Below are 23,437 nucleotides of genomic sequence, written 5' to 3'. Positions count from 1 at the left end.
TCCATCAATGGCTATTAGCCAAGATGGCCAAGGTTGCAACCCCATGCTGTGGGAGTCCCTAAACCTCTCACTATCAGAAACTGGAATGGATAACTGGGGATGGATCACTTGATAATTGTCCTGTTCTGTTCATTTGCTCTGAAGCATCTGGCACTGTTGGAAGGCAGTACACTGGGCTAGATGGACCACTGGTCTGACCCAGTTTGGCCACTGTTATGTTCTGGCTTTAAAAGCTATGGATCTGTGAATTTTGGTTTCCAAGTGGCTTCTTTTGGTTTAGCTGAAACCTGTTTGCTAATCATTTAGCTAAACCAAAATCAGAATGTCCACATGAGGATCTGCACCAATTTAACGAAACCAGCTTAAATTCACACCTTAGGTTACACAGAAGCAACTTGCTCATTTGGACAGCACAAAGTAAATGGAGACAAATCAATGGTCCATCTACATGGGATTTTGCACTGGTTTAACTAATTGACAGAAAAAGATGATTTAACCAATGCTGCCAATCCCAAGTATCCAGAAATCATGAAACTATGAGATTTTCTTTAAAAAGGTTGAGTTATAATCTATTTACCTTCGGGTGGAGGAGCTTTTGGGATTCATCATTTGAAGATTTTCTCGTGCACCAGTGCAAGAGGATGTCAATAGCCACTAAAGGTCTAAATCATCTTTATCCTGGAGCCAACCACAGCATGAGGGGCAGGCCAATGGGGAATGGAGCCCAGTGTCCCTGAAAAGTAGCAGAAGTTGTAGAGGAGCTGGGAAGCTCTCCTTGAATGCGATAGCTTTTTCATCACTTTCTCTATCCAGGGGACGAAGTGGGAGACACTTGTGTAGACTTCAGGAGGGGACATAGCATGAAAATTCCAAGAGGAAATGCCTTGGGCCACCCCATCACACACCAGGGGCCCCCCATAATCATCCTTCAAAAGAAAACAAGGAACAGGGTGAGGAACATCTGACGGAGCACTTTCCCCATGTCTTTATAGTGAGACACAATGGAGGTGACTCCCCTGGGCCGAGCTATTAGGAGATGTGCCCACTCACTCCCATTATGTACTTCTCCAGCAAATGTCCCCCCAGGCCCAGGCCCAAACCCAGCCCCATCACAGCTCCCTGAGAATTAGAACCATCCAAGGCCAAAGGAGATTTACCTCTAAGGTTCCTTCAAGGACTCCCATATCCCCAGGACAGAGCATTGACTTATAGTTATACTCCCTGCCAAAGTAAAGCCTACAGAAGTTGTCCCCCTTCACTGGCAACTCCACCTCCATCAGCACATCTGAAGCCTTCTCAGTATCTGAGCTAGTAAGTCCTTGTGCCTGTCTCGACTTTCTGGTTTGCCTTTGGCAGCTTAATGGGTCTCACCCAGCCATTCATCTGTGCCAGGTGTTCAAGCTTCTAAGGGGAAAGTGGGAAAGGACACAAGGATCAGGGGAGGGGGAAAGAGAGAGAGGAGTGATGAGGAGGCCATAGAGGGTATGGCCGTGTGACAGCTGCAGCCCTCAAAGCAGTGTGAGGTCACTGAGGGTTGGATGATGGGAGGGGGCGGTACCTGCAGCAGTGTGAGGTCACTGGAGGCAGGGTGATAGGGGCAGTGCCTGCAGCAGTGTGAAGTCATTGGGGATAGGGAGATGGGATGGGGGTGGTACCTGCAACAGCATGATGTCATTTTCACCTGTCTCCTCTTTGTATTTTGGGTGGAGGATTCATTGACATACTTGGATATGCTTCCTCCCTGGTTCATCTATTGAAATGTTGTGGGCCCCCAGCAGCATGGTGATGATGCTGTGAAATAGAAGGGGATGCAGGTGCTGCAGACAGGCCAATACTGTGGGTACAGTCATGGGTCATTAACATCGTTAAAGTGGGTGGGTGGAGATACTGCCTGGCCCTCAGGATGAAGGTACACAAGCCAGTAGTCCAGGGCTTTTCCCCTGCTGTGTGTGTGGGGGGGCGCAGTTTTGAACTGGCCCCCGGGCAGGGGACTGGCTGGCTCAGAGTGAGGGATCTTATATTTCTTACCCAGGGTTGCAGTTACAAAGAGCTGCCGTCACCACCACGTCCTCCCGGAGCAGGAACCCTCCACACCTGTTTACTTCTTTTCCTCCTATCTATATCTTCACGAAGGCCGTGTAGGGTTTGGAGTGAGGCCAGGCTTCCCATCCCCCGATGATCTGCCCTGGTAGAGATGCCAAGAGAGGGAATTAGTTCAGGCCCCCAATCCAGCCAACTGGTGTACCTCTCCCCTGACCGAGATCAGAGTCCCCATTGTGGTGGGCGCTGCACAGACCCCAACTCATATCAGGGCCCCCATTGTGCCAGGCACTACAGAGAAATCCTGATCCACAGAGTTTTCCTAGACACAGGATGGATCCTCATCCCCGTTTCACACACACGGCTATCCAGGCACAATGGGAAAATGACTCAATCCAGATCACTGGTGCAGAGTGGGGCAGAATTGGAAAAAGAACCCAGGAGTCCTGATGCTCAGCCCCTGTCCCCACCCTCTAACCACTAGAACCCACTCCCTTCCCAGAGCCAGAAACTGAATCCAGGCGTCCTGGCTCCCAGCTGCTCCTGCTCTAACCACGCAGGTTGCACAAGTCTGCTTTTCCTGTCTAGGAGTTAAGAACATAAGAGCGTCCATACGAGGTTAGAACAATGATTCCATCTAGCCCAGTATCTTGTCTTCCAACAATGGCCAATACCAGGTGCTTCAGAGGGAATGAACAGAACAGGTAATCATCAAGTGATCCATCCCCTGTCACCCATTTCCAGTTCCTGGCAAACAGAGACTAGGGACACCATCCCTGCCCATCCTGGCTAACAGCCATTGATGAACCTATACTTCATGAATTTATCTAGTTATTTTTTGACCCCCCCTTTGTAGTCTTGGTCTTCACAACATCCTCTGACAAAGAGTTCCACAGGTTGACTGTATGGTGTGTGAAGAAATACTTCCTTTTGTTTGTTTTAAATCTGCTGCCTATTAATTTCATTTGGTGACCCCTAGTTCTTTATTTACTTTCTCTACACTACTCATGATTTTATAGACCTCACATCTATCATATCCCCCATTAGTCATTTCTTTTCCAAACTGAAATGATGCAGTCTTATTAATCTCTCCTCTTATGAAAGCAGTTCCATACCCCAATCATTTTTCTTGCCCTTTTCTGTACCTTTTCCAATTCCGATATATCTTTTTTGAGATGGGGTGACCACATCTGCATGCAGTATTGAAGATGTGGGTGTACCATGGATTTATATAGAAGTAATATGATATTTTCTATCTTATTATCTATCCCTTTCCTAATGATTTCCAGTATTCTGTTAGCTTTTTTGTCTGCCACTGCACATTGAGTGGATGTTTTCAGAGTTATCCACAATGACTCCAAGATCTCTTTCTTAAGTTGACTGTTCACATCAGCCCTTATTGAGTTTCTGTGTGTCAGTTCCCTCTCAGAGGATTTATTATAGTAGCATCAACCCCCCCTCACCCTCACCCTTTAGCTCCCTGCCCCCAGGCCCCACAATTCCCCAGCTGTGTCCTGGGCACAAACCGATGCCCCCAAACCCTATGGCTTTGGGGCATCTCAGCTTTGTCCTGGGCACACAATGATAAACACCTGCAGACCGCACAGCCCTGAGGCTCGCCAGTTGCATCCTGGGCAAACACTGATAGCCCCCCAGGTCCCATGGCACCCCGTCTGGGTGATGGGGACACACTGATAGCGCTGGTGGAAGTATTTGACTCTGGGGAGGAGCCTGGGTTTGCAGACAGCTCCGATAGTGCCAGGCTCTGCTCCCTATGGGGCTGGGGAGCCTATTCCCCATATACTCCACAGCCTGAGCCCGGGGGGGGGGGGGGGTGTTGGAGGAGGGAAACACCATGGGGAACAGGAGCAGCAGCAGCATCCTCAGAGGGAGTCTGGGGAAGGAGACAATGCGTCTGCCTCTGGGGTCACGTATAGACCTGGCCAAGGGAGAAGGAAGGGGAGGGGCTGGGTCCCCCCAGGTGACGCTCTGCTCAGGGTAAACCCAGGGCTGGTTCCAGCATTTCTGCCGCCCCAAACAAAAACAAACAAACAAAAAAAGCCGCGATCACGATCGGAGGCGGCACTTCGAAGAAAAGAAAAAAAAGCCACAATCGCGATCAGCGGCGGCAGGTCCTTCACTGCTAGAGGGAGCGAGAGACCTGCCGCCGCCGAATTGCCGCACGTGCCGCCCTTCTCCCTTGGCCGCCCCAAGCACCTGCTTGTTAAGCTGGTGCCTGGAGCCAGCTCTGGGTAAACCACAGCCCCTGGATCCTTCCAGGGAGGAGTTCACACGTGGATTGTCTCTCACCAGCCACTCTGCAGAGCTAGCAGAGAGCAACCTGCTGGGGCTGTGCAGATCTGGGGCCCTGAACCCCAAGTGCTCTGCACATGGGGGCCACTATGCCCCCCCCCCACTCACCAGCCGGAGCCTCAGGGAACAGGAGGAGGAGCAGCATTGTCAGGGCCCAGCTGGGGCGCATCTACCTGGGAGATGGGTTACAGGCCTGGCTGAGCAGCAGGGATGCAAGGCAGGAAACCTCAAGACCATGTGCTCTGGGGGTGTTAGTGGGTCTCAGCGTTTGGACATCACCCCCCCCCCCAAACACACCAGCTGGGGTGCAGAAGGTGGAAAAGGGGAGTCACTATCTGGGGTGTCTCAGCCTGAGTCCATTGCGGTGGGGCCATGGGCATTGCAGGGCTGCGCTCACCCTGGGCAGTGCCCTGCAGCCCTGCTGAGCGGGGGGAAGTAGCTCTGCAGCTAGGAGGAGGGGCCAGGCTGTGGTTAACCTGGCCTTATCTCAGCCTCTCTCTGCACCAGGCAGGCTGCTGTGTCCAGCTGGGACCAACACAAGCTGCAAGCTCACAGACTCGCTTGCCTGGTGTCTTACAAAGCAACGCCCCACCCCCAGCCCCCAACCAGCATCCAGGTGAAGGAGTTGGAGGAAGGTTCCTCTGCGGCCTGGTGCCTTCCACATTTGGGCACTGGCCCAGCCTGGAACCTTGCACATCTGGGGTGGAGCTGAGCCTTGATGCACCTTGCACAGGAAGCCCTCCCTCCCCCGCCCTAGGCTCTGTGCATGTGCCTGGTAGAGTATGTGGCTAGGGCTGAGACATTCATTGACACAGCTTTGCTGGCCTCTCCCTCCACGTGCCTGGATCAGAGCAGAGATGGGAGTCGGGGGGACACCTAAGGATGATGTTATCAACTGCCAGATGGGGCCTCGGCCGTCTCCATTCCTAGAAACTGCACCACACAGGCTTGGGTTGAGGTGAGATCAGGCCCAACTGCGCCATCCTCTCCCCCCTCAGCTCTGCCCCAAAAGCCCTGCCCAGCTGGGGGCTGCCTGTCCTTGTGCTAGGCTCAGCTGTGGCCACACCTAGCTGGGACCCTGCTCTGCCCCTTGGCAGCTGTGTACCACGGGGTACCGCGCACATCTGGAGCGGAGCTGGGGCAGGTGGCTCAGCAGTTAATAACGGCGTCTGAGCTTTCACCCCGACTTGTTGCTATTGTGGTGGGAGCTGTGTTTGACCAAGACTCAGCTCAGCTTCTGACGCAAACCTGGCCCCTTGATCTGGCTCAGCTCCTCACCCTCCCTCGCAGCGTGGGTGTGAGCTGGGGAGAGAGACGTGGGTCAGGGAGATCAGATCCCTCCCGTCTGTGACAGCACCACTTCCCACAGACACCCGAATTGGGGATGGGGACAGAAACAATGAAGCTGATTCTCAGCCCACCTGAGCCAGCCAGTCTTGGATGGGAGCTAGAGGAGAAAGGCCCATGTCCCATCCCCCACCCCCTGAGCCAGTCCCTCACCATGGGTCTAGGTTGCAGCCAGTGCCCCCTAGAGGGGAAAGGCCTCGTGTTTAATCCCTCCCCTCCACCCGGAGCCAGCCATTCCTCGTCCTGGGGCTGGTTTGGAGCCAACACCCCAAGAGGGGAAAGACCCAGCATTTCCCACCCACCCTCATATCAAGGGTCGCTATGTAGTGTGAGGCTGGATCCCATGAGGAGCTGCTCCCATTGCACTGAGAGAGGAGCCGAGTGGACTCCAGTATTTACCTGCTCCTGGCCATACGTCCTGGGGGGGCCCATTGCTTGTTCAGTGCATCTGAAAATATCCCCATATCCCCCCATTGGGAGATGCTGAGCGCTGAGCTTCCATGTGATTGAGCCCCAGCACTTGACAGGATGGGCTGAGGATTGTAACAGGGGGGTCAGGTGGTTAGGGGCCCAACTCCCACTGAAAGTCCATGGGATTTAGACACCTCACTCTGCAGGTGGCTTTGAACATCCCAGCCTGGCTGTGTGCGATAGGGGTGGATGGACATGGAGGGTGTAATAGAAGGAAGGATCCTGAGACATGAGACCTACTATAAGGGGCCTGGTATAAGGCCTAAGGCCTGAGCGAGAGTCAGGCCCTGCTGAGGTAAATATAAAGTTAGCATGAGTCAGGCTACAGGCAAAAGTGAAGCCCTGTAACCAAGCAGATGTCTGCTTGCAGTTTCCCTATCTGATACGTGAACTTGCCAAGCACAGGGCTGGCATGTCAAAAACACAAACACTCCTAGGCACTAATATCCACATAAATACATTCCAGAAGGATCATGCCGGAACATCCCAAATACAAGGTAAACACCCCCAATACATGTTAAACACACTCCCTGAAGATGATACACGGACACAGCAATCTCTCCTATAGATAAGGTCAGGATGACAGGGTGATGGATAGAGATGTTTTGAGCAAACCAACAGGGACACAACAAAGGGGGGTAACTAACCACAGCAGAGGGGCAATACGTAACTTGTTTGTATCAGTGTATAAAAGAGGGGTCACAGAGGGGGTGTCCTTGTTCAGCTGAGGGGGGAGCAGAAAGTTCCTCACTGATCTGAGTCCTTTGTCTCGGGCATACACGTGTTAGTGTACATGTAACACATATACGGCATTAATCCGTGCTTTGTCGGCAATAAACCTGGCTGAGCGCCTTCGCCACTGAACCGAGTCTGTGATCTTCTTGGACAGTTTGATAGAAGTCTGCTGTATGGACTACTTGTCTAGAGCTGATGCAGGACACACAAAAAACACACACACAGCCAACAACTGACAACACTGGTGACCCCGACTGCTGATCTGGTAAGTAGGTGAGCTGCCCTCTGTAGGAATTGTGATAAAACATGGTAGAAAGTTACGAACTAGGGAACCCCCTTATCCGCTCCATGCAAATCCTCACAGAGTTTGATGCCTTTGTTTCCTGGGGGTCCCCCACGCACAGCATTCTGGGTGGGGTGTACTGCAGATATGGCTGAGACAAACACACACCCTTGCTCATGACCCTCAGTTTCACCTCCTGCAGTGTCGGGTATGATCGGGTATTTGTCTTGCTACTAATCTGGCCACAGCAGGCCACGCTGCAAACAGCCTCCTCCTTCACCTCTCGCTGTGGCAGGGGGGTGGTGACCACAGTCTGGGTCAGCCTGGCCTTGTGCCTCAACTGTGATGGGGGAGAGAGAGACGGGAAATCAAACTCCTCTTGTGGGATGGATCCTGTCTTAGAGGGATGGGGCTAGATGGAACCAGGTGGGGCATCCCCATGACAACTGTGCAACACTGTGATGTCATGTGCCCACTGGGGGTGTGGTGATAGGATGGGGCAGTACCTGCAGCAGTGTGAGGTCACTGGGGGTCAGCTGATGGGATGGGGATAGTACCTGCAGCAGTGTGAGGCCACTGGAGTCGGGGTGATGTGATGGGGGTGGTACCTGCAGCAACATGATGTCATTTTCATATGTCTCATGGGAGATTCGGTGACATTCCCAGATCTTCTGCCTCCCCAGTTCATCTATTTCAACATTGTGGGCTCCCAGCAGCACAGTGATGGTACTGTGAAATACAAGGGGATGCAGGTGCTGCAGATAGGCCAATACTTGGAGTCCTATGCTCCCCAAAATATCCCCCCAAGCCCCTTCACCCCCTTTCCTGGGGAGGCTTGAGAATAATATACCAACCAATAGGTTAATAAAATGAGCACAGACCAATCCCTGGTTTTTAGGACACTGAAAATCAATCAGGTTCTTAAAAGAAGAATTTTATTTAAAAAATGTAAAAGAATCACACCTGCAAAATAAGGATGGAAGGTAACTTTACAGGGAAAATAAAAATATTTAAACACAGAGGATTCCCCTCTGACTCTGCTTCCCAGTTGCAAAACAGGAATAAAATTACCTCTTAGCATAGGGAAAATTCACAAGCTAAAACAAAAGATAATCTAACGCATTTCCTTGCTATTACTTACAATTTCTGTAATTTTAGATGTATCATTTCAGGATCTTTTTAGGAGCTGGTTTACCTGCTTGGTCTCTCTCTTTGTCCCGAGAGGGAACCAACAAAGAGAGCACAAACAAAACCTTTCCCCATTGGTCCTTCTGGTCAGGTGACAACTAGGTTAATTGTACTGATTAACCCCTTTCACGTAAGTGATTCTGTACCCCCTGGCCAGGAGGGATTTTAGGTTACTGCATACATAAGGGTTGTTACCCTTCCCTTTATATTTAGGTCAGCTCCCCTCTTGGGGTAGTGGAGCATGGGAGTGGCATGGCCGTGGTGGTTTCCACCACCTTCTTCCCCTGGAAAAATGGGTTGTACCCCCGGCAGCTGCGGGCAGGGGGAAATTTACCTGGAACACTGATTTCTTCGTGTGAATGCTGTCAGCGCACAGAGGTGGGGTCATAATGCTGGTACCGCTCTTTGCAGAGGCCATTTGACACCACCTCCTGCTCCACCTCCTGCAGCGTGTCAGTGGTGGTGTTTACTCCGGTCCGACCCCACCCAGCCACGCTGGACTCGGAGCCTGGGCTGACATGGTGACCAGTCTCTGGCAGGTGGACAGATTCAAACCCACACGGTCAGCTCCGTGCTGTGTGACAGCTTCCATGGGCAAGAGAGAGAGAGAATGGACCCAGATCAATGCAGGTATCAGAGCTGGAAAGGGGCAACACTACCCTGCTAGACCATGGATGTGAGTCCAGGAGGTGAGTGTGAGGTCACTGGGGTGGGGTGATGGGATGAGGGCAGAACCTGCAGCAGTGTGAGGGCATTGGGGTTGTGGTGATGAGAAGGGGTGTTACCTGCAGAAGTGTGAGGTCACTGGGGGTGGGGTGATGGGGTGGGGGCGGTACCTGCAGCAGCATGATGTCATTGTCAAAGTTCTCATTGTTGAAGTTGAGATGCTGGACCCAGAAACGGGCCCAGATCCATTGCCAGTTCTGTCCCAGCTCCATAAAGTCTTGGACTCCAAGGTAGACAAAGTTGTTGCTGGAAAAGCCACGGGGAGAATATGGGGGCGTTAGTGGCCATTGGACAGTCGGGTGGGTCCGTCACACCCCCTCAGGAAGAGACACAAGCCCTGCTCCTGGTCTGTGCAGATTTCTACCTAAAATTGTGAGACTGAGCAATACAGAGACCATCTTATGCATCCATGTATTGGTGGACTTTCTCCTTCTCCCCTCTGGTTGGCTTAAGAGACACCAAAAGACTGACTCCGTTAACATCTGGTGCTGAGCTGGGGGACATGAGTTCCCTGCTAACACTAGAGACACTACAGTCTCTTCCCGCTTATTGTAGTGGGGGCTGTGGTTAACCTGAACTCATCTCAGCTGCAGATGGTAACCCAGCCCTTTGATCCTTCTCACGTCCCACCACCACCATGAGAGAGACAGGGGGAGGGGCTGAGGTCAGAGAGACCAAACACTGCACTTCAAGGCATCGGTGATAGCAGGGCCTCTCCCACGTACTGTGCTAAGGCTGGGAAAATACAGCCCACTGAGCCAGCCTGTTCTCTTCCCTGCGGTCAGATGGGAGCTGGTGGCCTCGAGAGGGGAAAGGCCCTATCTTCCATTCCCTGCCCCTTCACCAAGCTAGGGCCAAAGGGCCATAGCTTCATTGGTGTCAATGGGGCCAGATCCCCAGCTGGGGTGAATGGGGCATAGCAGAGCAATAACCCGCAGTGTAATGGTCAGCCGTTAGGGGTCTCCCCTCCCAAGCGGTGGGAGAACCCCACGACGCTTGTTAAGTGGCTGGAAGCAGATGAGTTGGGGGGAAGTGGTGTGGGTTAGTGGTGCGATCACAGGCCTGCACCTCAGGATGGCTGGGTTCTGTTCCCAGCTCTGCTGCTGGGTGACCTTGGAGAAGTCATGGCCCCTCTCCATGCCTCCATTTCCCTATCGGGGGCTAATGATTCTAACTACCTTTGTAAACAGGGCCGGCTCTAGGTTTTTTGCCACCGCAAGCAAAGAATTTTTGGCCGCCCCCACCCACCCTCCTTTTTTTTTTGGCTTTTACACATGTTTGCACAGCCCCTGATTTGCGTTGTTTTCCACTCTGCTCACCAATGGCTGATGATGGCTCTTTAACCTCATTCCAAGAGCATCTCTTCGAGTCAAAAGAAAGATGGGGCTTATATTCCTTACTTGGCTTACTGGGGGCAACTTGTCTTATGAAAGGAGAATCTCTTCTGCATTTGCTCTTCTTTCAGCGCATGCCCCTCCAACTTCACTTCCCACCCAGACTGGAAGCAAGATCAGAGAGTTTCACTCCTTAAAGTCTAAAACCCACGAGTGTTTCTTTCCCCCGCTTCTCTCTCCTTCCGGTAAAAGGCTCCAGGTGTCTTTCCCTTTCACCTTAATTGGAAGGAAGGTCCCCTGACCCTCCCCAGTTCCCGGTTTCCCATCACCACCCTCCTTCCAGTGACCTGCTCCTGTAGCGAATGCCTCACATGTCTAGGGTTGGAAAACATCCTACAAATCGAAAGAGAAGTGGTGGGGTTGGACAACAGGGTCTGGGGGTGCCACTGTGGAGGTTCGATTAGATGTTCACAATGATCCATTCTGGCCTTGGAATCCATGAATCCATGATTCAATGAGCAACCAGTCATCTGGATATTGGTGCTGACCTCCCTGTAAAGCCCATTCCCCCGACTCCCCCAATCGGGCCCCTCGCCTAAGAGGGCCCTGAGCCCAGCCAGAGTGTGGCAAGCCCTGCGGACCCGCAACTCCGGCCGGAGCATGGCAAGTCCCATGGCCCTGCTACCACGGGCGGAGCACAGCAAGTCCCGTGGCCCCGCTACTCCGGGTGGAGTGCGGCACGTCCCACGGCCCTGCTACCCCAGCCGGAGCGCGTCAAGTCCTGCAGCACCGCTACCCCGGCCGGAGCATGGCAAGTCCCATGGCTCTGCTACCGCGGGCAGAGCACAGCAAGTCCCGGGGCCCCGCTACCCCTGGCAGGAGCGTGGCAAGTCCCATGGCCCCGCTACCCCAGCAGGAGGCAGCCTGGTCTATGTGATAGGATGCTACTGAAGCAGAACATCATCGTGCACAAGTCCATGGGGCCGGATGCGCTGCATCCGAGGGTGCTAAAGGAGTTGGCGGGTGAGATTGCAGAGCCATTAGCCATTATTTTTGAAAACTCATGGCAATCGGGGGAGGTCCCAGATGACTGGAAAAAGGCTAATGTAGTGCCCATCTTTAAAAAAGGGAAGAAGGAGGATCCGGGGAACTACAGGCCAGTCAGCCTCACCTCAGTCCCTGGAAAAATCATGGAGCAGGTCCTCAAGGAATCAATTATGAAACATTTAGAGGCGAGGAAAGTGATCAGGAACAGTCAGCATGGATTCACGAAGGGGAAGTCGTGCCTGACTAACCTAATTGCCTTCTATGATGAGATAACTGGCTCTGTGGATGAGGGGAAAGCAGTGGATGTGTTATTTCTTGACTTTAGCAAAGCTTTTGATACTGTCTCCCACAGTATTCTTGCCACCAAGTTAAAGAAGTATGGGCTGGATGAATGGACTGTAAGGTGGATAGAAAGCTGGCTAGATCATCGGGCTCAACGGGGAGTGATCAATGGCTCCATGTCTAGTTGGCAGCCGGTTTCAAGTGGAGTGCCCCAAGGGTCGGTCCTGGGGCCGGTTTTGTTTAATATCTTTATTAATGATCTGGAGGATGGTGTGGACTGCACTCTCAGCAAGTTTGCAGATGACACTAAACTACGAGGCGTGGTAGATACACTAGAGGGTAGGGATCGGATACAGAGGGACCTAGACAAATTAGAGGATTGGGCAGAAAAAAACCTGATGAGGTTCAACAAGGACAAGTGCAGAGTCCTGCACTTAGGACGGAAGAATCCCATGCACTGCTACAGACTAGGGACCGAATGGCTAGGTAGCAGTTCTGCTGAAAAGGACCTAGGGGTCACAGTGGACGAGAAGCTGGATATGAGTCAACAGTGTGCTCTTGTTGCCAAGAAGGCTAACGGCATTTTGGGCTGTATAAGTAGGGGCATTGCCAGCAGATCGAGGAACGTGATCGTTCCCCTTTATTCGACATTGGTGAGGCCTCATCTGGAATACTGTGTCCAGTTTTGGGCCCCACACTACAAGAAGGATGTGGAAAAATTGGAAAGAGTCCAGCGGAGGGCAACAAAAATGATTAGGGGTCTGGAGCACATGACTTATGAGGAGAGGCTGAGAGAACTGGGATTGTTTAGTCTCCAGAAGAGAAGAATGAGGGGGGATTTGATAGCAGCCTTCAACTACCTGAAGGGGGGTTCCAAAGAGGATGGAGCTCGGCTGTTCTCAGTGGTGGCAGATGACAGAACAAGGAGCAATGGTCTCAAGTTGCAGTGGGGGAGGTCCAGGTTGGATATCAGGAAAAACTATTTCACTAGGAGGGTGGTGAAACACTGGAATGTGTTACCTAGGGAGGTGGTGGAGTCTCCTTCCTTGGAGGTTTTTAAGGCCCGGCTTGACAAAGCCCTGGCTGGGATGATTTAGCTGGGAATTGGTCCTGCTTTGAGCAGGGGGTTGGACTAGATGACCTCTTGAGGTCCCTTCCAACTCTGATATTCTATGATTCTATGATTCTATGATCATCGCATTTCTCCTTTGAGGGGTGGAGGGGGGCTGATGGGGTGCAACAGTGTGTCGGGAAGTGGAGGTGGAAGGAGTGTTTATAAACCTATTAATGTCTGTGATTAAACATCTGGATTCTTATTTGGCCTGCTGGGCAATTCACCGTGAGAAAGAACATGACATTAAACCCCTGATTTCTTTGTTCACTTTCCTTTGTCCTCACCGGGCTCATTGTAACTCGCAGACCTTGAGTGCCACCAAGAGCACCAGCCACATGCCATTGCTGAGGAAGGGTTTTTGTGTCAGCTCAGACTGGTTTTCACTCACTGTGACGCTGCACAGTAATACCGGGCGGTGTCCTCTGGCTCCAGGCTGCTCATGTCTAAATAGGCCAGGTTTGGGGAGTTGTCCCTGGAGGTGGGGAATCGCCCTTTGACAGAAGCGGTGTAATATTCCTTACTCCCATGAAAGAAAATCACAGAGACCCACTCCAGTCCCTTCCCGGGAGCTTGTCGGAACCAGTGTAAACCAGCCTGGCTGAAATCAAATCTGGAGCCTTTAGAGGTGAGGCGCAGAGATTGTCTCGGCTTCTTAACGTCTCCTCCGGACTCCACCAGCCGAGCTGAGCCCCAGCCCCTGAGGATAGAAAAGCTCATTAACAGTCCAGATAACAGTGCTGATGCCAAAAATAATATTTACTAACTGTGCTGCTGCTAATAAAATTGTTGCTTCTTTTACGATTGCTGCTGGTAATAATTCTGATTCGAATACTACCACAGAGCATTTAAAACCAAGGCTATCTCTGTTTTCCCCCCAAAGAAATACATACCTTGGAAATCTATCATAATGAAAAGGAAATGCAGCCAAAACGTCCTGTGTATTTGCAGGCAAAAGATCTCTAGTGGGTTGGGCCGGTCACTCACAGGCACTGGGAGCTGCAGGTTCTCCACACAAAGGGGAACCGCAGGGTTTAAGCAGGGAATGCAAATACTCAATTTGCATATCCGTGCTCTTAAAATGGAGCCCCGGGGGCTGGGATTTCATTTCTCGCTGAGGTCCCTTGTCCGGCCCATGGGAGATAGCATGATATGCTGTGAGACCCTGAGTGAGCAGAAGCATATCCAAACTAATCTAAAACACTGCACTGATCCATGCTGTCAGTGTTCTAGCCACCGCACTACACTGTCTGACACCGATTAATGCAGCATTTAAATAATTATTCGAGCACAGGGATTTGAAGATGGGCCTCCCTTGATCCCAGAAGAATACCCTGAACACCGGGCTATTGCTCTCTTGTCACAGGACTCTTTAAGTATCTGTACGAAGTGGAACAACTTCAAATGCAGCTCTGTGGAGATGAGTCCCCCGGAAAACCTTCTAGCCTGGTCCCTGGGCCCTCTCCTGGGAGGTACAAATTCTACCTTGAAGTCCAGTCTCTGGCTCAGGCAGAGTGGGGTAGAGAGTCAGGGTGCTTCATTCGAGGCTGTAATTTCCACTGGGAGCCAGGCAACTATAGGCAGGTGTTATAATAATGAGCCTTAGACCCTTATATGATGCGTAGCCCCAGGACTCCCTAGCTTATTGATCCAGCCAGTGGCCCCAGTGGAGCGGGTCTGGTGTTTAAATGTTGTCTGTCTCTCTTCCCATATTTCCACAGACGTTCAAACCTCGAGCGCCCCAACCAGCCAACTCCAGAGCATGGCTATAAGACAGAGCTTGGTTTATGTCCTAGGTCCCTGGCGGTTTGTGTCCTCTGCTCTCAGGCTGCTGATTTGCAAATGCTCCAGGCTGTTGGTGTTGTCTTTGGAGATGGTGAATCGCCCTTGTCTCTGAGACTGGTTGTTTTGGGCATCATGGGACTCACATGAATCAGTGCATTTTGGGAGATGTAGGCCAGGCAGGGGCTATGTAAGGGAAAATAGAGGCCTGAACTAAGCTCCCAGAAGGCAATGTGCTGATAAAGAACAGCTTAATGTTGAACTGGCTTGAAATGAAGCATTTTGGGCGAGCTTAACAACCAAAATCCTAGATTCATAGAAATGTTGGGCTGGAAGGAACCTCCAGATGCCATCTAGTCTCACCCTCCGCTTGGAAGCCAAATCAAATAAATCTAGACCATCCCTGACAGGTGTTTGTCCAACCTGGTCTTAAAAACCACCAATGACGGGAATTCCTTAATCTCCCCAGTTAACCTGCTCCAGAGCTTAAGGACCCTCAGAGTTAGAGAGTTTTTTTCTGATATTCAACATGAATCTCCCTTGCTGCAGATTAAGTCCATTACTTCTTGTCCTATCTTCAGTGGACATGGAGAACATTTGGCCACTGTCCTCTTTATAGCAGCCCTTTACATATTTGAAGATATGTTATCACATCCCCTCCCCCTCTCCTGCCTGATCTTCTCCTGCCTAAACATGCCCAATTCTTTCAGCCTTTCCTCCTAGGCCAGCTGTTCTAAACCTTGGATCATTTTTTATTGTTGTTTCTTTCTTCTGGACTCTCTCCATTTTGTACTCATGGAAGGAAGCATTTCAATCTGTTCACATCTCAGCATATTGCATTTCGATTGAAAATGTTGCAATAAAACATTTCAATATTTCTGAGTCAACATTTCTCCTTTTGGAATTTCCACTCTGCCAACTTTTCTTGGAAAACAAAGATTGGAATGTTGCCATTTCCTGTGAGATGGGAACACTGATTCTCCCTCGGCTCCAATGCCAACCTGGCCCTATGGACATCAACGGCAAAGCTCCCATCCACATCCATGGGACTAGGATTTCACCCAGTTTCCTGTCTGTTGAGTAGCCTCAGGGTTGAGTTCACGGTAGCCCCCCAAGTGATGGTGAAGACTAGAGAGGGTCAGAACATGTGGTGGGAATGCGGGGGAAGGAGGGAGAAGGGGGGCTTTTCATCAGCATTTTTCCTGGAATATTTTGCTAAAAAATGGAAGCCCAAAAATGTATAATCATGGTGAATCATGGGAGTTGTATTTCAGGTGCCTCATGCCCTTATGGGAACACAGGACTGTGTCATGGAGTCAAGTCCCCACTATCCCAGACAGCCCCATTGTATCATCCCATCCATAAACATGTCAAGGTCCATTGGCATCCTGGTTAGGCTGTTCCCCCCCAACTGCTCCCTTTGGAGGTTGTTCCAGAACCTTCCCCCTCTGATGGTTAGAAACTTCTCCTCACCTCCAGCCTCCATTGATCCCCACCCCTGATTTGTCCTTTAGCTTCAATGGTCATCTCGCTCCTTTGTGTTCCCCCCATCCCGATGTATTTATAGAGCAATCAGACCCCACTCAACCTGTGTTTTAGGCTAATTTGCCCAGGTACTTTATTCTCCTCTTCTCAGACAGTCTCTGCATTCCCCTGATCATCCCACCAGCCCTTCTCGGCACCTGCTCCAGCCGGGATCCCTCTCACTCCGACAGGGCTGCCCAGAATTGGGCACTAGATTCCAGCTGAGCTCTGCCCAGAGCCTTCTCCACTGGCATTAAACCCTCCCTCTCTACTGGAGACACCTCGGCTGCTCCATCCCAGGATCGCATTTGCCTTTCTCCTGCCCGTGGCCTGATGGTGCCCCATAGTCATCCTGCGATTGACCGACACACCCAGGATTCCCTCCCCCTCTGTTGCTTCCAGCTGATGAGCCCCTGGCTCAGAACAGCAATTCTTGTTACTTGTCCCTAAGTGCGTGAGCCCATGTTAAATTTAAGCCTGTTTCCACCAGCACCTTGCACAAGGACACTATACTGAAGATACATCCCTGGAGATGTCCTAGGGGCTTGGCTCCCTACCTGGGCTGCGTCTCCCATGATGCATCATGGACTCCCCTTTTGGGGCAGTGGAGAAAGGGGGATACGGACATATAGGTTTCCACCAGCTCCTTGCCCTGGAGCAGCTTGCTGCACCTCCATTGTCTCTGGGCGGGTGTGTGTGTGTGGGGGGGGAATATTTACCTGAAACGGTGATTTCTTAACATCTGGGCTGCCGGCGCAGAGCATGGTGGTGGGGTCATAATGACGATACTGCTCTTTGCACAGGCCGCGCAACACCACCTCCTGCTCCGGCTCCTGCAGCCTGTCGGTGGTGGTGTTCACTTCAGTCTGACCCCACCTGGCCATGCTGCACTCGGGGCCTGGGCTGACATGGTGATTGGTCTCTGGCAGGGGGATGGGCACCACCCACTCCGTCAGCTCTGCGCTGTGTGACAGCTGCCAGGGGCGAGAGAGAGAGAGACTGGACCCGAATCAGCGCAGGGATCGGAACTGCTGTGGGGCAGCACCACCCAGCCAGAGCACAGATGTGTATCCAGGGAGTGAGTGTGAGGTCACTGGCAGCAGGGTGATGGGATGGAGGCAGTACACTAGCAGTGTGAGGTCACTGGGGCAGGGTGATGGGATGGAGATAGTACACTAGCAGTGTGAGGTCACTGGGGCAGGGTGATGGGATGGAGACAGTACACTAGCAGTGTGAGGTCACTGGGGCGGGGTGATGGGATGGAGGCAGTACACTAGCAGTGTGAGGTCACTGGGGCAGGGTGATGGGATGGAGGTAGTACACTAGCAGTGTGAGGTCACTGGGGGCAGGGTGATGGGATGGAGGCAGTACACTAGCAGTGTGAGGTCACTGGGGGCAGGGTGATGGGATGGAGACAGTACACTAGCAGTGTGAGGTCACTGGGGCGGGGTGATGGGATGGAGGCAGTACACTAGCAGTGTGAGGTCACTGGGGGCAGTACCTTCACAGCATTATGTCATTGTGAAAATCCTCATCGTTGAAGCCAGGGTGCTGGACCCAGTGATGGGCCTGGATCTGTTGCCAGTTCTGTCCTGGCTTCATGAAGTCTTGGACTCGCAGGTAGACAAAGATGTTGCTGGAAAAGCCAAGGGGAGAATATGAAGGCATTAAACGGTGGGGTGGTATTATCACAGCTGTGCTCCTGGCCCATGCAGATTTCTACCTAAACTTGTGCGACTGAGTAACACAGAGATCATCTTATGCACCTACATATGGATGAACTTCCTCCTTCACCTTTTGGTTGGCCAAAGAGACCCCAAAGACTGACCAATGGACTGGTGTCCTATTCAGGGTGACCTATCATCTAGTTCTGGTGTCCATGGTTCCAGAAAGACGTTGATAAATTAGAGCGGGGTCAGAGAAGAGCCATGAGAATGATCAAAAGATTGGAAAACACACCTTATACTGAGAAAGTCAAAATCAATTGTTTTCAAATTCAAATTCAGAGGGACATTAAAGGATTTTGTTTGTTTTTCTTTCTAAAGAATTATTTCATGGTATGAATTTTTAACAGGGTAATGGTGGATTCTGCATTACTGGCAATTTTTAATGAAGATTGCATTTGGTAAAAGATCTGCTATAGATCAAAAGGAATTATCTGGGGGATGTTCTCTGGCCTGTCTTATACAGGAGGTCACACAAGATGATCGCAATGATCTTGGAATTTCTGAATCATTGAACTGCACGACAGAAGAAGGAAAACACAAAACACACATGGAAAGGTGTAAAGCCCTAACCTGAGTGTAACTTTGAAATATGAAAAGAAATTGTTTAAAGCGGGGGAATCCCAGATGCCTAGGCTGGGCCGACACAGAAATAAGGTGGCTGGAGTGAATGAAACATACCTAAAAGAAAAGGATCAAAGAGCTTTTTATGCAGCATCGCCATCTACTGGGTAGAATTGGAAGTAGCAAGAAGCCCATATCTGCCTGTGCAAATGACCCTGGAGACAGAGGTCAGTATGTGGGATAAGAGAGCTTGCTGATTGCATCAGAGAATGTTGAATTCCAGAAGGGTTCCCGGTTGCTTGGTCCAGCACCTATGCACAGACCCTTCCCTCCTTCAGGGTTAGAAGGACAAGAGGAGAAGTGGTGAGACTTCATGGCAGAGATTGTATCTCCTTGTCTTTCTTTAATCTCAGTATCCAGGTGTTTCCATGTTGACTCTGTTCTCAGTCTAGTGAGACCTCAAGGAACCATAACTTAGATTTTAACTAAGCCAGGCTCTCTGCTCTCTCCTTCATCAGGATTGAAAGAAGCACCTGAAAGCAAATGAAAAAGAAAAAAAAAATGGGTTGAGGATCAACTTTTTGCTTCAGACTTGTATTTTGGTTCAAAACTCAGCTAATTAAAGAAAATAAAAGGGAAAAACACTTGAACAGGCCCCAAAATGAAACCCAAAACAAAAAAAGAAAATTTTGTTTCAGGTCAAAGGTAACTCTCCAAAGAAAATGGAAAAAATGAAAAAAATATTTGCTTTGAAGTAATGTCTTATTAGGATTTTCATTTTAGTGAGAAAAAAATCAATTTGGGGAGGAACCCCACTTTTGCCTGGATATTGGGCCCCTGAACCAAAAACTCAGCGTTTCACTCAGCCCCACTCTGACTGTGAGCCCCCTGGGGCTGGGACGTAAACTAGTTTCTCACCTCCACTCACTCCTATGAGGTCTCGGGGGCAGGACAAAGGCTGCGGTGAGTGGGAGAAAGGCCATGGAGAGCAGCAGCAGCACCCTTGATGCAAATCCAGGGGCTAGGGCTGGTGGGTCTGTCTCAGCCCCAGGATTTACATAGAGTGGAGGCAGGGAGGGGACCTTGGAAGAGGTGATCCGGGGAGCTCAGGGTCATGTTCCCACCCACCAAGAAATTCCCCAGCAGCGATGTTTCAGGGGTGGAGATTCCCGGAGAGGAAGCCTCATGCCATGTCCCGCCGGCATCGTGGGGGTTTCCTTCCTGCGCTGGTGCCCTCTGTGCCGCCGGCAGGGGACATGGCCAGCGCTGAGGCCTCCCAGCTGTAGATGGAAGAATCCCTCATGTCTGTTCTGCCCCTGTGTAAGGGGACTGTTGCCCCCTTACTAACACTCAGTGGGGTGTTTTGGTTGCTAGCTCCCAGCACTAAAAGGGGAAGGGTCGATGGGAAATCAGGACCCTGAGACTGACTGTCCCCAGGAACAATGGAGAGAGGCCAATGCTCCAGGTCAGCCTGATTGACAGGCGGGCAGGTTAATCAGGGAGTCAGGAGGCCAGGGGGGGTCCCGTTCTCCCTGTGAACTGGAATTGCCTGGGTCAGACTGAGTGGGGCCGAGCTAAGGAGAGAGCAGGGGCCCAAGCTGAGCTGGAGAGCAGAACCGGGCCAGATCCAGAGCCAGAGACGCAGCCCAGGGGGAGCAGATCCTGTGCTGGGAGCAGAGCTGCAGCCACAGAGCCAGAGACGCAGCCCAGGGGGAGCAGATCCTGTGCTAGGAGCAGAGGTGCAGCCACAGAGTCAGAGATGCAGCCCAGGGAGAGCAGATCCTGTGCTGGGAGCAGAGCTGCAGCCACAGAGCCAGGTGTGGTGAGCAAGTGGGGCCAGCCAAGGGGGGACCTGGGCAAAGGGCCCAGCACAGAAAGACACCCCCAGACAAGGGCCCTTGCAGGCCAGACTGGGAGGGGGATCTTAACCCGACTGGGGGCTGACGCTGGGAAGAAGGGTCCCACCACTCAAAGCCTGGAGGTGTGTGGCCACCACCATTGCAAGTGTCCAACCCGCAGCGTCTCTGCAGCACGGCCAGGGCCTGAGAAGGAGGCCTGGGACCTACAAGGAGCAGACTGTGACCTGCCCTGACGTTCCAGAGACACTGTTTGTGATGTTCCCTGCCACAGAGCGGGGTGATGTGTTTTCCTTTAACCTTTCCCATTTTTCCTTGTTCTTTTCTTTAGATTAATTGTTAATTAAACAACTTGTATTTGCTTTAAATTGTATGGAATAATCAGTGGGTCAGGGAGGTGCCAAGTGCAGAGAGAGTACCCTGGAGTGGGGACACCCTAGCCCCTGTCCTAGGTGACCACAGCAGGGTTGGGGGTCGAGCCCCCCAGGAATCCTGGGCCCAGCCTTGTCAGGGTTACGAGGACTCAGCCAGACAGGAGAGTGGAAGGGGAGCCCTCAAGGGCAGGGAGGCCTCTGGGTAAAGGAAGTGGGAGCGGGGACTCAGATCCTTTCGCTAGCCCACCTCACCGGGGTAGTGCAGAAGTCATGAAAGTTCCCCACAATAGCGGGACCATTCCCCCGCTTACACCTGCATACCTGGATCCCCAGATGTTCAGTCCAGCAGGGTCCGTTCAACCGACCCGTCTGCCCTGAGTGACCCTGGCTGGAGAACCTCACCCAGCTCCCCCGGACTGAGCCCGGTCACTGGAGTTCTGTGAACGCCTCTTCCAGCAAGGCAGCCAGGCTGGATCTGACACCAGCCAGAGACGGAGAAACCCCCCTGCCCAGGGAGCTGGTTCCCTGGTTAATCCCCCTCCCTGTCCCACACTGGGGCCTCCCTTCCCGTTGGATTTGGTCAGGCTTCAGTTTCCCCCATGGATCTTGCTCTGCCTTTCCCTACTGGACTGAAGAGCCCCCAGCACCTGGCTCTGTCTCCCTGTGAAGGTCCTCGTACCCATGTGTAGAGATGCCTTCCCCATGATGTGTGAAGAAGCCAAACAGAGCGAGCGCTTTCAGTCTCTCCCTGCCAGGAGCTTTCTCCAGCCCCCCAGTCATTGCCCTGGCCCCATCCTGCCCCCGTGTGCTGGGGCGGCAAGCCGTGGGGGGTGGCCTGCCGGTCGCTGTGAGGGCGGCAGTCAGGCAGCCTTCGGTGGCATGCCTGCGGAAGGTCCACTGGTCCCGCGACTTTGGCGGCAATTCGGAGGCAGGTACGCGGAAGGTGCGGGACCGGCAGATCACCCGCAGAAACCCCGCAGAATCCGCGTGACCAGCGGACCGCCTGCAGGCGTGCAGCCAAAGGCCACCTCACATCCGTGCTTGAGGCGGCAAAAAACATAGAGCCGCCCCGTCTCCAGTTTGTCACCATTCCCGTTCAAGTGCGCACCCCAGAACTGGTGCAGGATCCCAGTATCCCCAGGGAAACAGCACTCCCTGCTCCTGCTCACCACGGCCCTGTTTACATGGCCAAGGAGGGCACTAGCCCTTTTGCCGCTGCCTCGCACGGGGAGCTCATGGGGCTTGCCAGGTCGAAATAATGTTTTGCTGGAGAATTCCGCACCAGCTGGGATGGGAGAGAAGCTGCTTTAGGAAGGATCTTGGTTCTCTTTGGTTTGGGTGTGGGGCACCCCGGGGTTGCAGAAGGCAGCATTAAAATCCCTCAGCAATCTCTGCATCCGAGAGAAACGGTAAATACAGGGCTTAAATTATGCTTAGCTCCCAAAGGCCGACAGGGATCTCAGCAGCAGTGCAAGTCCACAGTCAGTCTATCTATCTATCTATCTATCTATCTATCTATCTATCTATCTATCCATCCCCATAAACCCCATCTCTCTCTCTCTGTCTCTCTCTCTTTCAGCCATTAGTGATTATCTTTGAGAACTCTTGGATGACAGGAGGGATCCCAGAAGACTGGAAAAGGGCAAAGACAGTACCTGTCTATAAAAAAGGGAATAAGGGAACCCAGGTAACGAAAGACCAGTCATCTTTATTTTGGTACTTGGAAAGAGAATGGAGCAAATAATCCAACACTCAGATTGTAAGCAACCTAGCATCCTTTGACAGGGTAACAAGCCTAGTGGATGGGGAGGAAGCAGTAGATGGGATTTATCTCAACATTAGTATAGCTTTTGATACTGTCTCGTATGACCTTCTTATACATAAACTAGAGAAATATAGCCTAGATGAACCTACTATAAGGGGGCTGAACAACTGGTTAGAAAACTGTTCCCAGAGAGTTGTTGTCAGTGGTTCACAGCCAAGCAGGAAGGGCATATCGAGTGGGGTCCCACAGGAATCTGTCCCGGGTCAGGTTCTATTCAATAATTTCATAAATGATTTAGATAATGGCATAGTGAGTACACTTAAAAAGTTTGTGGATGATATCAAGCTGGGAGGGGTTGGGAGTGCTTTTGAGGACAGGATTAGAATTCAAAGTGATCTTAAACTGGAGAGATGGTATGAAATAAACATGGCACAATTCAATAAGGGGAAATGCAAATCTCTGTATTTAGGAAGGAACAATCCGTTGCACACATGCAAAATGGGATATGACTGCCTGGGAAGGAGTACTGCAGAAAAGTATCTGGGGGTCATAGTGGACCACAAACTAAATATGAGCCAACAATGGAATCCTGTTGCAAAACAAGCAAACATCATTCTGGGATGTATTAGCAGGAGTGTTGTAAACAAGACATAAGAAGTAATGCTTCCGCTCTACTCAGCACTGATTAGGCCTCAACTGGAATGTTGTGTCCAGTTGAGGGCACCGCACTTCAGGAAAGATGTGGAGAAATTGTAGAAATTCCAGAGAAGAGCAACAAAAATGATTACCAGACTAGAAAACATCATCTATGAGGAAAGATTGAAAAAAATGGGTTTGTTTAGTCTGGAGAAGAGAAGGCTGAGAGGGGACAGACATGATAACAGTCTTCAAATACCTAAATGACTGCTATGAATAGGAGGGTGATAAATTGTTCTCCTTAATCACTGAGGACAGGACAGGAAGTAATTGGC

At 51.5% G+C, this 23,437-nt stretch overlaps 1 protein-coding gene across 1 annotated transcript in view; it reads right to left on the bottom strand.

Annotated features, from left to right (window-relative positions):
- Positions 1 to 662: 662 nt before the first annotated feature.
- LOC128846123 (mast cell protease 1A-like) overlaps positions 663 to 23,437 on the bottom strand; it is a 42,343-nt gene continuing 19,568 nt past the window's right edge. The window contains exons 3-5 of the mRNA XM_054045188.1: positions 17,691 to 17,819; positions 16,903 to 17,182; positions 663 to 926 (exon numbers count right to left, since the gene is read on the bottom strand). Coding sequence (XP_053901163.1) covers positions 663 to 926; positions 16,903 to 17,182; positions 17,691 to 17,819 — 673 coding nt within the window. The remainder of the gene's footprint in view (positions 927 to 16,902; positions 17,183 to 17,690; positions 17,820 to 23,437) is intronic.

The sequence above is a fragment of the Malaclemys terrapin genome, chromosome 12 (genome assembly GCF_027887155.1).
Source record: "Malaclemys terrapin pileata isolate rMalTer1 chromosome 12, rMalTer1.hap1, whole genome shotgun sequence".
Taxonomy (NCBI): domain Eukaryota; kingdom Metazoa; phylum Chordata; order Testudines; family Emydidae; genus Malaclemys; species Malaclemys terrapin.
This window is presented reverse-complemented; position numbering and strand designations above follow the sequence as displayed.